Source organism: Octopus sinensis, linkage group LG5 (genome assembly GCF_006345805.1).
Source record: "Octopus sinensis linkage group LG5, ASM634580v1, whole genome shotgun sequence".
NCBI lineage: Eukaryota > Metazoa > Mollusca > Cephalopoda > Octopoda > Octopodidae > Octopus > Octopus sinensis.
In genome coordinates, this window is record NC_043001.1 from 62280608 (window position 1) to 62292843 (window position 12236).

General features: G+C 36.1%; 1 protein-coding gene across 4 annotated transcripts in view; it reads left to right on the forward strand.

Annotated features, from left to right (window-relative positions):
- Window positions 1–8057, forward strand: part of LOC115211776 — a 130422-nt gene extending 122365 nt beyond the window's left edge. For 2 of the 4 annotated variants that reach the window (XM_029780452.2, XM_029780451.2), the window contains one exon: window positions 6845–8057. In XM_029780452.2, the coding sequence (XP_029636312.1) occupies window positions 6845–7490 (646 nt within the window). In that variant the 3' untranslated portion in view covers window positions 7491–8057. Of the gene's footprint in view, window positions 1–4236; window positions 4333–6743 lie in introns of all 4 variants that reach the window. The other 2 variants (XR_004999063.1, XM_029780453.2) reach the window with 2 other exon arrangements.
- Window positions 8058–12236: the final 4179 nt, after the last annotated feature.

The following is a 12236-nucleotide window of genomic DNA, read 5'->3' on the forward strand; positions in this document are numbered from 1 at the left end:
CCAATATTTATGAAAAGTAAAAACGTTATTTATCTTATTAATGTCAGTTAAATGGAATTTTTGACGTTAAACTAAAAATTAAACTTATACTTTAAAAATTTCGAATTAAAATTAAACTAAACTAAAATTAGACAAAAGAAACAAGTTAAATATTAACTAAAATTTTAGTGTTACAAGAATTCTATCACTTTAAAACAATGCGTAAATAATAATTTTAAGACAAATAAGTAGAAATATGTATAATAATGTTGCAAATTCAAATTTTAACCGTTAAACTAAAAATTTGGCGTTGCAAAGAAATTCTATTGATTAAAATTATGATGTAAATTATTAATAGAGGGAAAATAAACAGAAATATGTATTTTAATGATAAAAGTAACAGATAATTGTGATGTAATATAGCATTTACTGGGGAGTATTTCTAAACTCACATTTATGTAAAACTAAAAAGTTATGCAAAATCCATAGCATAAGCTTATATAGATAGATAGATAGATAGATAGATAGATAGATAGATAGATAGATAGATAGATAGATAGATAGATAGATAGATAGATGGATGGATGGATGGATGGATGATGGATGGATGGATGGATGGATGGATGGATGGATGGATGGCCGGCCGGACGGACAGACAGACAGACAGACAGACAGACAGATAGATAGATATAGATATTATATAGATATTATATAGATAGATATATATACATATATATACATATATATATATACATATATATAATATATATAATATATTCCTGCCGGGTGTATGTTGTCCAGCGAGAGCTGGACAACAACACCCGGCAGGAATGCCGCCTCAGCGGCTTCCACATGCGGTGTCTTCGACGGATCCTTGGCATCTCCTGGAAGGACCGAGTACCAAACGGAGTCATCCTGGAACAGACTAATATGCCAAGCATGTATTGCCCTCCTCGTGCAGAGACGACTGCGCTGGCTCGGACACGTCTGCCGCATGCAGGACGGTCGCTGCTAAAGACATCCTGTACAGCGAACTCACCACGGGATCCCGACCCAAGGGACGTCCACAGCTACGATACAGGGACGTGTGTAAGCGCGACCTGAGGACTGCCAACATCTGTGTGAACACGTGGGAGGAACAGCTGCTGACCGCTCTGCCTGGCGTCGGACGGTGAGGAAAGGCTTTCCATGGCTGAGGAGAGGAGAGCAGCACAGCTGTGGTTGGACAGGCGGGACAGGAGGAGGACAACTGCAGCAACACCCCACACGTACCCATCGATGTTCGTGTGCAGCAAATGTACCAAGGACTGCCACTCTAGAATTGGACTGTTCAGTCACAGCAGACGCTGGACATCATCAAAGTAGGCCACCCTTGGCGCAACCCATTGTCTATCAAGACAGACGGGGAAAGAGAGATATAAAAATATATATACATATTTATAATATATATATATATATATTATATATATAATATATATATTAGGAGTGGCTGTGTGGTAAGTAGCTTGCCTACCAGCCACATGGCACCTTGGGCAAGTGTCTTCTACTATAACCTCGCGCCGACCAAAGCCTTGTGGGTGGATTTGGTAGACGGAAACTGAAAGAAGCCCGTTCTATATATGTATGTGTGTGTGTATGTGTGTGTGTGTATAGTCAATTAAGAATCCATAAAACTGAAAAATATGCACTCATATATTTAACAATAGGGTGGGTATACTAATCAAAGTATAGAAACTTATAGATCTATTTCAACCGATTTTACCAATTGATTAGACACTGGGTATAAGACAACAAGATATTAAATAACAGAGATGGCAGATATGTAAAAATATGGTTATTCTTCCCTGTTATTGGGGGTGAAAAATGTCACGTCTTGTTGTCACGAAATGGGCAAGTGATTTATCATGAATTGTCTCTTGCCCTCCAAATTATTTAAGATGTTGTAAGGCAGAACGAGTCTGGTAAAAATATATGCTGCAGGAGATAGAGATTTGTATTTGTGTAAGACCGGTGTATGTGTAAGGGTTTTCGAGAAGACGGAGATATTGTCGGGTACCCAAACCATTAAGCCCATATTTGAACTTAAAGTTACATATGTGTGTTCATTTGTGCATGTTTTGGTTAAACTCTTTCCTGGATTCTCAGGATGTGAGAGTGGGAGGGCCGGAGGTGGAGAATTTAGTGATTATAGTTGTGGTGACATCCGTAGATAAGATAATTTATCCTTTCTCTCATGTAGGCAAAGGATAAAATCTCATTCCTCCAGTTTAGATAGATTTTCAGGCACCGAGAATTTTATGATTCTTTTCTCGGCTAAACATAACCTGCGTTTGCATATGCTTGTGTGTGTGTGTGTGTGTGTGTGTGTGTGTGTGTGTGTGTGTGTGTGTGGTGTGTGTGTAAGTGCGTGTGCATGTGTGTGTAGATAGATGGATGGATGGATGGATGGATAGATAGATAGATAGATCTGAGGGATATATTTAAATTACTTTTTCCTTTATATTGCTTATGGAGAGTCTTCTTTTAATTTCTTCCATTACAAAACCTAAAATGGTTCCCACGGGTTAACTGATATTCTCGTTTTTTCACTTTCTTGCACTTCCATCATTCTTTAACGAGCTCTAGTAGTATTTTTATTCTCTAATTCTTTCTTATCTAATTCTTGCGACCCATTGTGTAAAAAGAATGTAAACAAATGGAGATAACCTAGAGCAGGCTAGTTTTTAGTGAATACTGGAAGAGGTTTGGACTTAGGTACAGTAAAATTGCATTGATTACAATCGAAATCAAACAGTTGAAGTTCGTATGAATAACAAACTCATGACAGGTTATAAGAAATAAACAAATAGAAAAAACTCATGTAAGAAAATACAGAGATAAGAAAGAATTAGAGAATAAAAATACTACTAGAGCTCGTTAAAGAATGATGGAAGTGCAAGAAAGTGAAAAAACGAGAATATCAGTTAACCCGTGGGAACCATTTTAGGTCTTTGCTACAACTGCTGTTTTCAGAATAAGGTTCCAAAATTGAAAGAATTAATGAATTATATGATAGAACTTTGAAAGAGTAAATGCATTCAAGATTAGCTAAGGAGACTATTAGCATACACCCTTATTTACACTCTATACACCATTATTTGTAAATATGTGGACAATCTAAGAGGTTCCAAGTGAGCAGCCCAGTTTCTAATCCTTTCCTACACTGTTCTTTAGAAGACATAAACATAATAGAAACGAATTTCACGTCCATGTGGTATTTTAAAATTATTTTATTTCCAATAGAGGCACGAGGTTACACATTTGGTGAGGGAGAGATCAGTCAATTATATCGACTTCAGTATTAGGTTGGTACAATTACTATTAAGACTCTAGCTCGATTTCAAATCGAAACATTGCTAAATACCACAAGGCATTTAAAACTGCTCTGCTAATTTACTTTATTTATTTCACAACTTACCTTTGAAAAGACATAAACGTTATCATTCTCTATTCTCTCTCTGAACTCGAGTCTTTCAGCTTATATAAAGAATCCACAGAAAAAGCCTCAATGCCTTTGAACAAAAATTAAAGTAAATTTTCCCTAGATAGGAAACTGGTCTACGCTATTAGTTTATGCACGGAAAAACTTTTTAAACTGTTCCTTACCGTCAGTAGATTCATAATTAATGACTCGGCAGTTGAGGTATGTATTTTGGCCATCGTCAGAACGCCACTGGTCGTTCACTACCCTCTATTCTGTCATCCTTACTGATAGGCTTGCCAACATAAAATATATTTGAAGGTCATCTGATTTAAAAGTTTTAAAATTATAAAATACATTAAAGTTATTCACAATTGTCAAATTTTATTGGAAGCTGTTAAAATCATGTATTCATATTATTACATGACATTTGGGCTAAAGCAGGACTATCTTTGTGGTTACTTGATTTTTCAAGAAATATATGTCATACATGTAAAAAGAAAAAGGACGTTTTAGCCAGGATTCTCCTGGTTGAAGCGTCTTTGATCATAGTTATTCTTTCAGGGCCTCGGACTAAACAACAATAATCTTCGTTTTATCGATGTGAAAAGGATGAAAAGTATATCACTTTCCCTCAACCTCTGTCAATTTGGATTTAATCTAAAAACTGGATACCAGAATCATATTTTTAGATAGTCACTTTAGTATTGTTAAAATTCATAAACATTAGAACGTTTCAAATGAGTCGTATAATTTTTTATGACCATAACATACTAATGAATATTATTTTTTAACAGAAAAAAGTAAGTTGAAAATTCACAGAAGATATATTGCCTACCAAATCAAATTATTGGACTACACATCACATCGTCATGAACTCCAGTAAAAGCAAGGTAGCATATAACCGATTACCTTAACTAGTAATAGCTTTTACTTCAGTATCACTTTCGAGTAAGAAAGGATCCAATTTCGACTGTAGCAACAAAATTAACTTCTGGTCACTTATTGAATGGCAACTTAATCCAACTCCAAAGACCCCGTTACCTTTCAGAATTTTTTGCTTTGTTTACCTTAAAAACATCACTACATGCATATCCAATCAAAGGTACAAACTAATTGGCAAAAATGCTTTTAATTTTAATTTTCCATATATGCATCCTGTTCTGCAAGATCAGGATGAACATTGTGGCGTATCCTTTAGTTTAGACATAGTTATTGACATGATTTCCATTTCTATTAGTGTTATACACTCAACACTAACTAATCCGCCTTTGCTGTTGGTCCCTTTCGATGGTAACAGATTCACTAAATTTAATATTGCATCTGGTTAGATCCTCATTATAGCTTTCATAAAAGTTCGTAGAAAAATATTTCAGTGAGTTAACTTCCTGCCAGGCGTTTCAGACACTTGTACTATTCTTCTAAGAGAAAGAGTACAGATTTCATACCATGGTTGCAAAATTACAGATGAATTATGGAACACTTCAAGTAGTAATGCTGGCAGATAGAGGTGGGATGGAGGGGAAATCGTCTGCAAGTGAGTTGTCCAGTTTGAACGATGCTGATTGAAATCCTTGAAACAGTAAAAATTCTGGGAACCGCGTTGCATGTTGCAAGAGGAAGTGTTGAACTTGCACTCGGTTTCGGCACGTCTACAGTGTATGTAAATGAAACAAGAGGAAACCCCTGCAAAGTTTCGAGCCAGAGATGTATAAGTTGCTAAGTAAAGGGATTACAGCATAAAGCGGTGTGGAGTGATCGGCAAATTCTTGGAGTTTGTGCGTTTTGAAGTTATTAAAGAAATCGAAATCTTCTTGGTTAAGCTTATTAAAGTGGGTAACTTTGGGTTTGCAAACTGAGTCATTTGAAATACATGGAACGCATACAGTCGTGTATAAAAAGTGAGTTGCATACACTGGTGAGAAGACTAAAAACATGTCCAATGACGTGGCAAGAGAATCACAGGCTGAAGAAGTGTATATAATGGTAGGTTAGAAAAGGTAAAGTGATTGTGGTGTAAATCCTAAGTAAATAGGTCAATAGCTTTAAGTTAGACATATAGTGAGATGGAGAGACTACAATATATGGTGCAGTAAAGTAAATTTGGCATCCAAGGAAAAAGGTGGTCTACTACGGCAAAAGTTAATCCATAAAAGTTTGTAGATAAAAATATATTATTGGGAGTTGATTTGCAGTTAGGAATGTGAGTGGAAGGAAATTAGCAACCATACGGAACTACAGAAATAGTAGGACGTGTACAAAACGTACACTCCTACAAAAATTGCACATAAGCCACATATAGCATGCACTCTCAGTGTATTGTGTGATACACAATACGACCAACCATTATATATAATTATAAAACACATAGACGTGCAGTCAATTATAATTTAGCTTGAGAATATATATTTCTTTTGCAAAGCAACCTCCAACAAACTTGATCAAAACTGTTAAGAGTAAGATAAATGGGTTCCTGTGGCATTTATGCTTTTCTCAATAATATTAGAATACATTATTTACATTTGACGGATATTTGTACTCAACGTTTTGGCTAATATACCTTCCAGCCTTCATCGGGTGACTTGGGGAAATTTCGAACCTGGGTTCTCATTCCTAAGGTATTTTTCAATCTCATTATTATTATTATTATTATTATTATCATTATTATTATTATTATTCAGACCACTGCCTGGAATCGAACTCGGAATCTTGGGGTTAGTATCCCGCGCTCTTAACCACTACACCATATGCCCATGGCCGTAGTGGTTAAGAACACGGGCTACTGACCCCAAGATTCCGAGTTCGATTCCAGGCAGTGATCTGAATAATAATAACAACAACAACAACAACAACATCGAAAAATACCTTAGGAATGAGAACCCAAGTTCGAAATTTCCCCAAGACACCTGATGAAGGCTGGAGAGTATAACAGCCAAAACGTGTTAACAACAAACAAGATGAGGATAAATGTAAATAATGTACATAATTCCTCATCTCTTAAATATAGAACTGGATATTAGAATACTACTAGTAAACTGTGAAACATAATCACCTTGCAATTGATGCATATTCTCAACTTAATCATAAGCTTACCTTTTGTTTCCAGTGCCACTAAAATGAATACTTTTTGGTAAAGTAAAAAAAAAAAGAAGAAAAGAAAAAGGGATTTAGTCAAAAAGTACTGTAGTGTTTATACAGTTCTGATCTTTCAAAGTATCATGAACAATTGCAATGGTGCAGAGCAATGATTTACTGCAAATAAAATTTCCTTCCTTGAATCTTAGAAAGTCCTCTATCTTTGCAGAAATACTTCCAATGCGATTGTATGTGGAACTTCAAAACCGCCTCCTAGCAACAACTGAAAATTTCTGATCCTGTCTTATGCCTAAACTTCACCTTTTGTAGACGTCGACGATGCCTGGCTGCGAATACAGAGAGAGAAGAACGCTCTAGCAGTGAAGCCATAAACGAACCCTTAGCATCATTCCAGTACCTGAAAGAAAATTTTGGTGAAGGAGACAATGAAACACTGAATGGTCGGTCAAAGAACAGTGAAAATAATCTTCTTGACGATTCAAAGACTGGTTCCAATTCAAAGCACATAAAAAAGAAAAGTTCTTTAATTTCATCAGGAAATGAGTCTGGTAAGACAATGGACTCTGCAACTAGCAAGGACAATGTTTTTCAGTTTTCTAAAACTGGTGACGAATTTCCAGAAAGTGACTATTCAACTCAGGAAAAGAATAAATATCCTGACATGGGCACCATGAAAATTGGTGATAATACTTTCACTGGCCGGAAGAATTCTGATGCCGACATTTTAACAAGAAAGGACAGCCAGGAAAGCAAAGGTGACGATGACGTATTTCGTGACCTTCAGCATTTTTATGTCAATGGAGATGACTACGCTCTTGTAAAAAAGGATACCCGCACATCTAAGAGTGGTTTTCTAAGTGACAATACTACTTTGGTTCCAAAAAGTAATAGTAGTGGCAGCATGCATGACTCAGATGTTTTAGAATGGACGAAAGGATTCAATTTGGCCGTGTAACAGGATTTAAAAAATATGTTTAATTGAAACCAGTTTAGGCCTAAGGAATTGATCCATATAATTGACTTTAGATTATCTGTTATCTCAGTCTCGTTCAAGTAGCAGATATATCTAAACTGTAGATTTTAAGATAACATATATATAATAAATCAAACATTCATGCTATAATTCTTAGTGTAATAAAAACACCTGATTTCTTCAAATTAACTCCAATTATTAAAATCATTAACCTGAAAATTTATATTAATCAACTTTTTATTCGTTTTTTAAAGAATTGTTTCATTTCAAAACTACTGCTCTCTTCAAATATATATATGCCAACTAGAACCTTTTGAACATTCTCTAAAACTATTTGATGCAATGTCTGTCCTGGTACTGATTTACTCCACATACAAATTTTTTACTTCTAATTATTGATTGTTGTCTCTGCAAAATGCTCATCGTCTGATATTTATCAAATCTGAATTAATTAGGCATTCACAGTATTAGCTATTTATTCTTCAACAATTAAACATTTTTCTAGAGAGGTTAAGCGTTAATGCTCTTTATATTTCATTCCTTTTTTACTAAAAACACCATTACGATTTGCTTAGTAAGTTTCTTTACAAACAACGTAAAATATTTCAATCTGTTTACAACCAACACAGAAAACTTAATAAAATTTATCTTAACAAATACCGTTGGTTATTCTTCTATATGTTTATTTCTTTTGTTTTGTTTTGATACATTTTCTTATTTAAAGAAGAGAGAAGAAACGCTGTTACATTTGTATCTTTTTCAAAGGAATTATGAGTTACAGTAAAAAAAAAAGAAAAGAAAAAGGGATTTAGTCAAACGTTACTGAAGGGTTTATACAGTTCCGATCTTTCAAAGTATCATGAACTTATTGCAATGGTGCAGAGCAATGATTTACTGCAAATAAAATTTCCTTCTTTGAATCTTAGAAAGTCTTCTATCTTTGCAGAAACACTTCCAATGCGATTGTGTGTGGAACTTCAAAATCGCCGCCTAGCAACAACTGAAAATTTCTGATCCTGTCTTATACCTAAACTTCACCTTTTGTAGACGTCGACGATGCCTGGCTGCGAATACAGAGAGATCATAGTATCTAAACACATTGAGAATTTGGGGGGAGTTATAGAACTTGTTGCACAATTGGATCTATTTCTAGTGGGTCACTTGAAAACATTTAGCAATCACAGAAGTGGTAAACATTGTCAGTTTCTCTATCAGCAACCTGAATCAAAGTTGTTACCTTACGTTTAGGAATTATTTTTTCACTTAGTAATGACAGAAATTTCAGAAAAAAAGTATGAAGTTACAAGGTGTGTTCAAAAAGTATCGTAAATTTTCTATGAAACTCCACTTAACTGAATGCAGTGCGCAGTTGGGCTTCGGATCCCATACATGGCTGGCCAACTTAGAGGCTTTATTTTCGTCGATATGCAGAGAAGACTGATGGTTCGCATATCATCTTTTGAAATTGCTTTAGTATAAACGGACGTGAATTTTCTTTTCGGTTACCTTATTTTGGAGCACCGCTTCAGCTTTACAAACGACTGAGTTTATCAAACAGTCCTGATCAAGTGGGTAAACTTCATACAGCTGCTTCCCCAATATGAAGGACATTTTCACTCGTAAGCCACTCAAAGTCGCCACTCCTAGATGTAACTGACGAGACCATGAAGCGGAGGAGTGAATATGAGGTGAATTGTTGGTGTAACAATGATGTTTTGGTGATCTAATGAAATAGCTTTCTTTATTTGCATTAATTTATATATTAATGCAGATGTTTGCATAATTTCTTCCATACTTAAATTCATACTGCAAGAAAATGGTTGCGAAGCAGCCGTAAACCTAAAGAAGTCATGAGGTTAAATAAATATTTATTCACCAATCACCTCTCATATCTCATCCTGGGTTTATATATATATATATATATATATATATATATATATAAAGAGAGAGAGAGAGAGAGAGAGAGAGAGAGAGAGAGCTGGACGCACACACACATTCGTACACATATACACAAACGTACTCATCCTGTATAAATCTATATAAACCAATAGTTTTATAAATATACACAGTAAGACCTCATAAACATATTAAAGTGAGTCAGAAAGTAATGTAATTTCCTACAAATATATGTACGTGAAAAATAAGGCAATGGAATTAATGCAAGAAAGAGAGAAAAATAGAAAAAGTAACTCATAAATAAATATTTTCACCTATAAAAATAGGATCACGCTTGGTCGTACCGTATAAGACACAGTCGCACGCGATCCCATCATTAATAATTTATTTACTGACTACATAATACATGCAGCGGCAATACACATAAGTTTGGAATGACAACAAGATTTCTTTTTAAGATATATACATTATTTATTTTGGATCTTTTCAATTCTGAAGCCAGGACCACAGATCTTTCTACTTAACTAAATATTCTGAAACTTCGTATGCTGATAGAGTCTAGCAAAACAAGACACAGGTTGGAACTAGTTTATTTGAGAAAAATCTATTTTATGACTTTAATCGTAGATTAAAACTGCGAATTTTAACCAATCAGATTGGTGAAGGTGAACCCAAAGCTGTATGGTGACGACGTGAAAGGCGTCATTATAGACAAAGAGACATATATAAAACTAAAAAAGATGTTTAATGCCATACACATAACGCATTATGTGCGGTATGATAAATTGCCAGATGTTATAGAGCAAACGGAGCTGTTGGATTATATGACGGACGAGCGTCTAATGTAAAAGAATTGTAAAATTTAAAGTTGTATTTTGATTATACGTAATGTTGACATGTAGAATTGTAAAATTATTGTAACTGCAAAATTGTATGTATAATTGTATTTTAAACGGAACTGCGAGTTGGGGGTTCGTAAGCCGTTCCATCTCATTACATCTAATTCATTTTTTACTTCATACTTTATTTTTATTTTATGTTCCCCATGTCCCGTCTTGTAATGTCCCCCTCTTCGTAGCCCCTTGTGGGTAATAAAGAAATACGTCTTAGGCTTTTAGTTCTTTTAAGAGCTAAGTCTCTGAACACACAGAGCATACTCGACCAAGTTCCAGTTCGAAAGGCAGGCGACCACCATTAATACAAGATGTTACAGATACCTCTTATACTGTTAGTGTGAATTATCACCATGAAGAACGGTTACAGGATATCTATAACTAGAGAAAAATAACCAAGCAGAACATATGATGAAGACGCAGCGAAAACCAAGCGCCAAACATCGAAGATTGATTTGTACACAGACGACTACAGATTCAGCTATAGCGGTTAGGTGAAATTCTCGCCACGGAAAAAACGGCTACAGTAACATATCTGGAAGTATGTTCATATCAAGAGAAAGATAAACACAACGAGTGATTCAACGAGTGATTCCTGCGATACGCAATATCTTGATATGGAACTCTTACGCTGTACCTCATAAACGGTAAATCAATTATCTGTTCTTGGGTTCTAGTTTCTTCTAAGAACTACCTTAAGCCATCTGTTATTACCTGTTGCTAGGCCGATACCAACAACATGAACTGTGAATCAAATTCCATCGTCATTTCACTGGTCAGTACCTTTTTACGCCTAACGAACATCTGGTAATTTATCATACCGCACATAATGCGTTATGTGCATGGCATTAAACATCTTTTTCAATTTTATATATGTCTCTTTGTCTATAATGACGCCTTTCACGTCGTCACCATACAGCTTTGGGTTCACCTTCACCCTGACCAACCCTTTCTTACCTACTAGTCTCTTCTCCACTTCTGTATTCTTGATATACATTACAACTGCCTTCAAGTTTTTTCCTGTCGGCCTTCTTCCATATCTGCACGATTCCAATTGCTCGTTCACTCTTTTCTCCCATTCTTTTTCAAACTCTGTCCTTGGCCGCTCTCTCACTTCTCTTTTACTTCCTGTTCTTTGTCTTCTCTCTCTTCTGCTATCTTGCTTTTAATTTTCTTCTTTTTTTGATCTTTCGGTGGTGATTCCACCCTTGATCTTTTCCTGTCTTCCGTCTTTTCCTCTTCTGCACTCTCTCGTTCTTCCTCACTTAACCGCTCCTCCATTCGTACTTCCTCCGCTTTCGCCTCCTCCACACACGCGTCCTCCATCACAACCTCCGGTGCTTTAGTTTTTTCTCGCGGGCACACATCCTTCATGTGGCCCCTTGATTTACAATTGTAGCAAATTGGGGGTCTTCCCTCTACCACAACTCGGAGCCGCGTCTCGTCAGGGTAGACCAGCTCCTCTGGGATGTTGTACAGGTCTCGCACGGTAATGTGTGCGAGAACCTGCACCGTATATCCCCACCATTTCACCTCCGCTGACTTCTCCACCTTCAGTACTTCCACATCATCCTTGCAGTTAAACAGCACTGCTGCCAGCAACCTTTCCATATTAAATTCGGGTGAGATTCTATTGATTCTCATCCTCACTGCTCTCCTTCCGCAGTAACTTGGTAGCAAAGTCCACTTATCCGATTTCAAAAGTCTTGTTGCGTTCTTTTTTGCCTCATTTTCTGTTTCAAAATATACCACTACCGTGGCATACTTCCTTCCTCTTTTGAAAAATGTGGGTTCACCCTCAATTTCCTTCAGACATTCTTCTACTTCTTTCATTTCCGCTACTTCAATTTTTTTCGACTCCACACACCACGTCCTGTACGTTATAGTACGCTTCTCTGCACTGCTTTCCTCCTCCTCGGACGGTGTGACTCTTACGCAG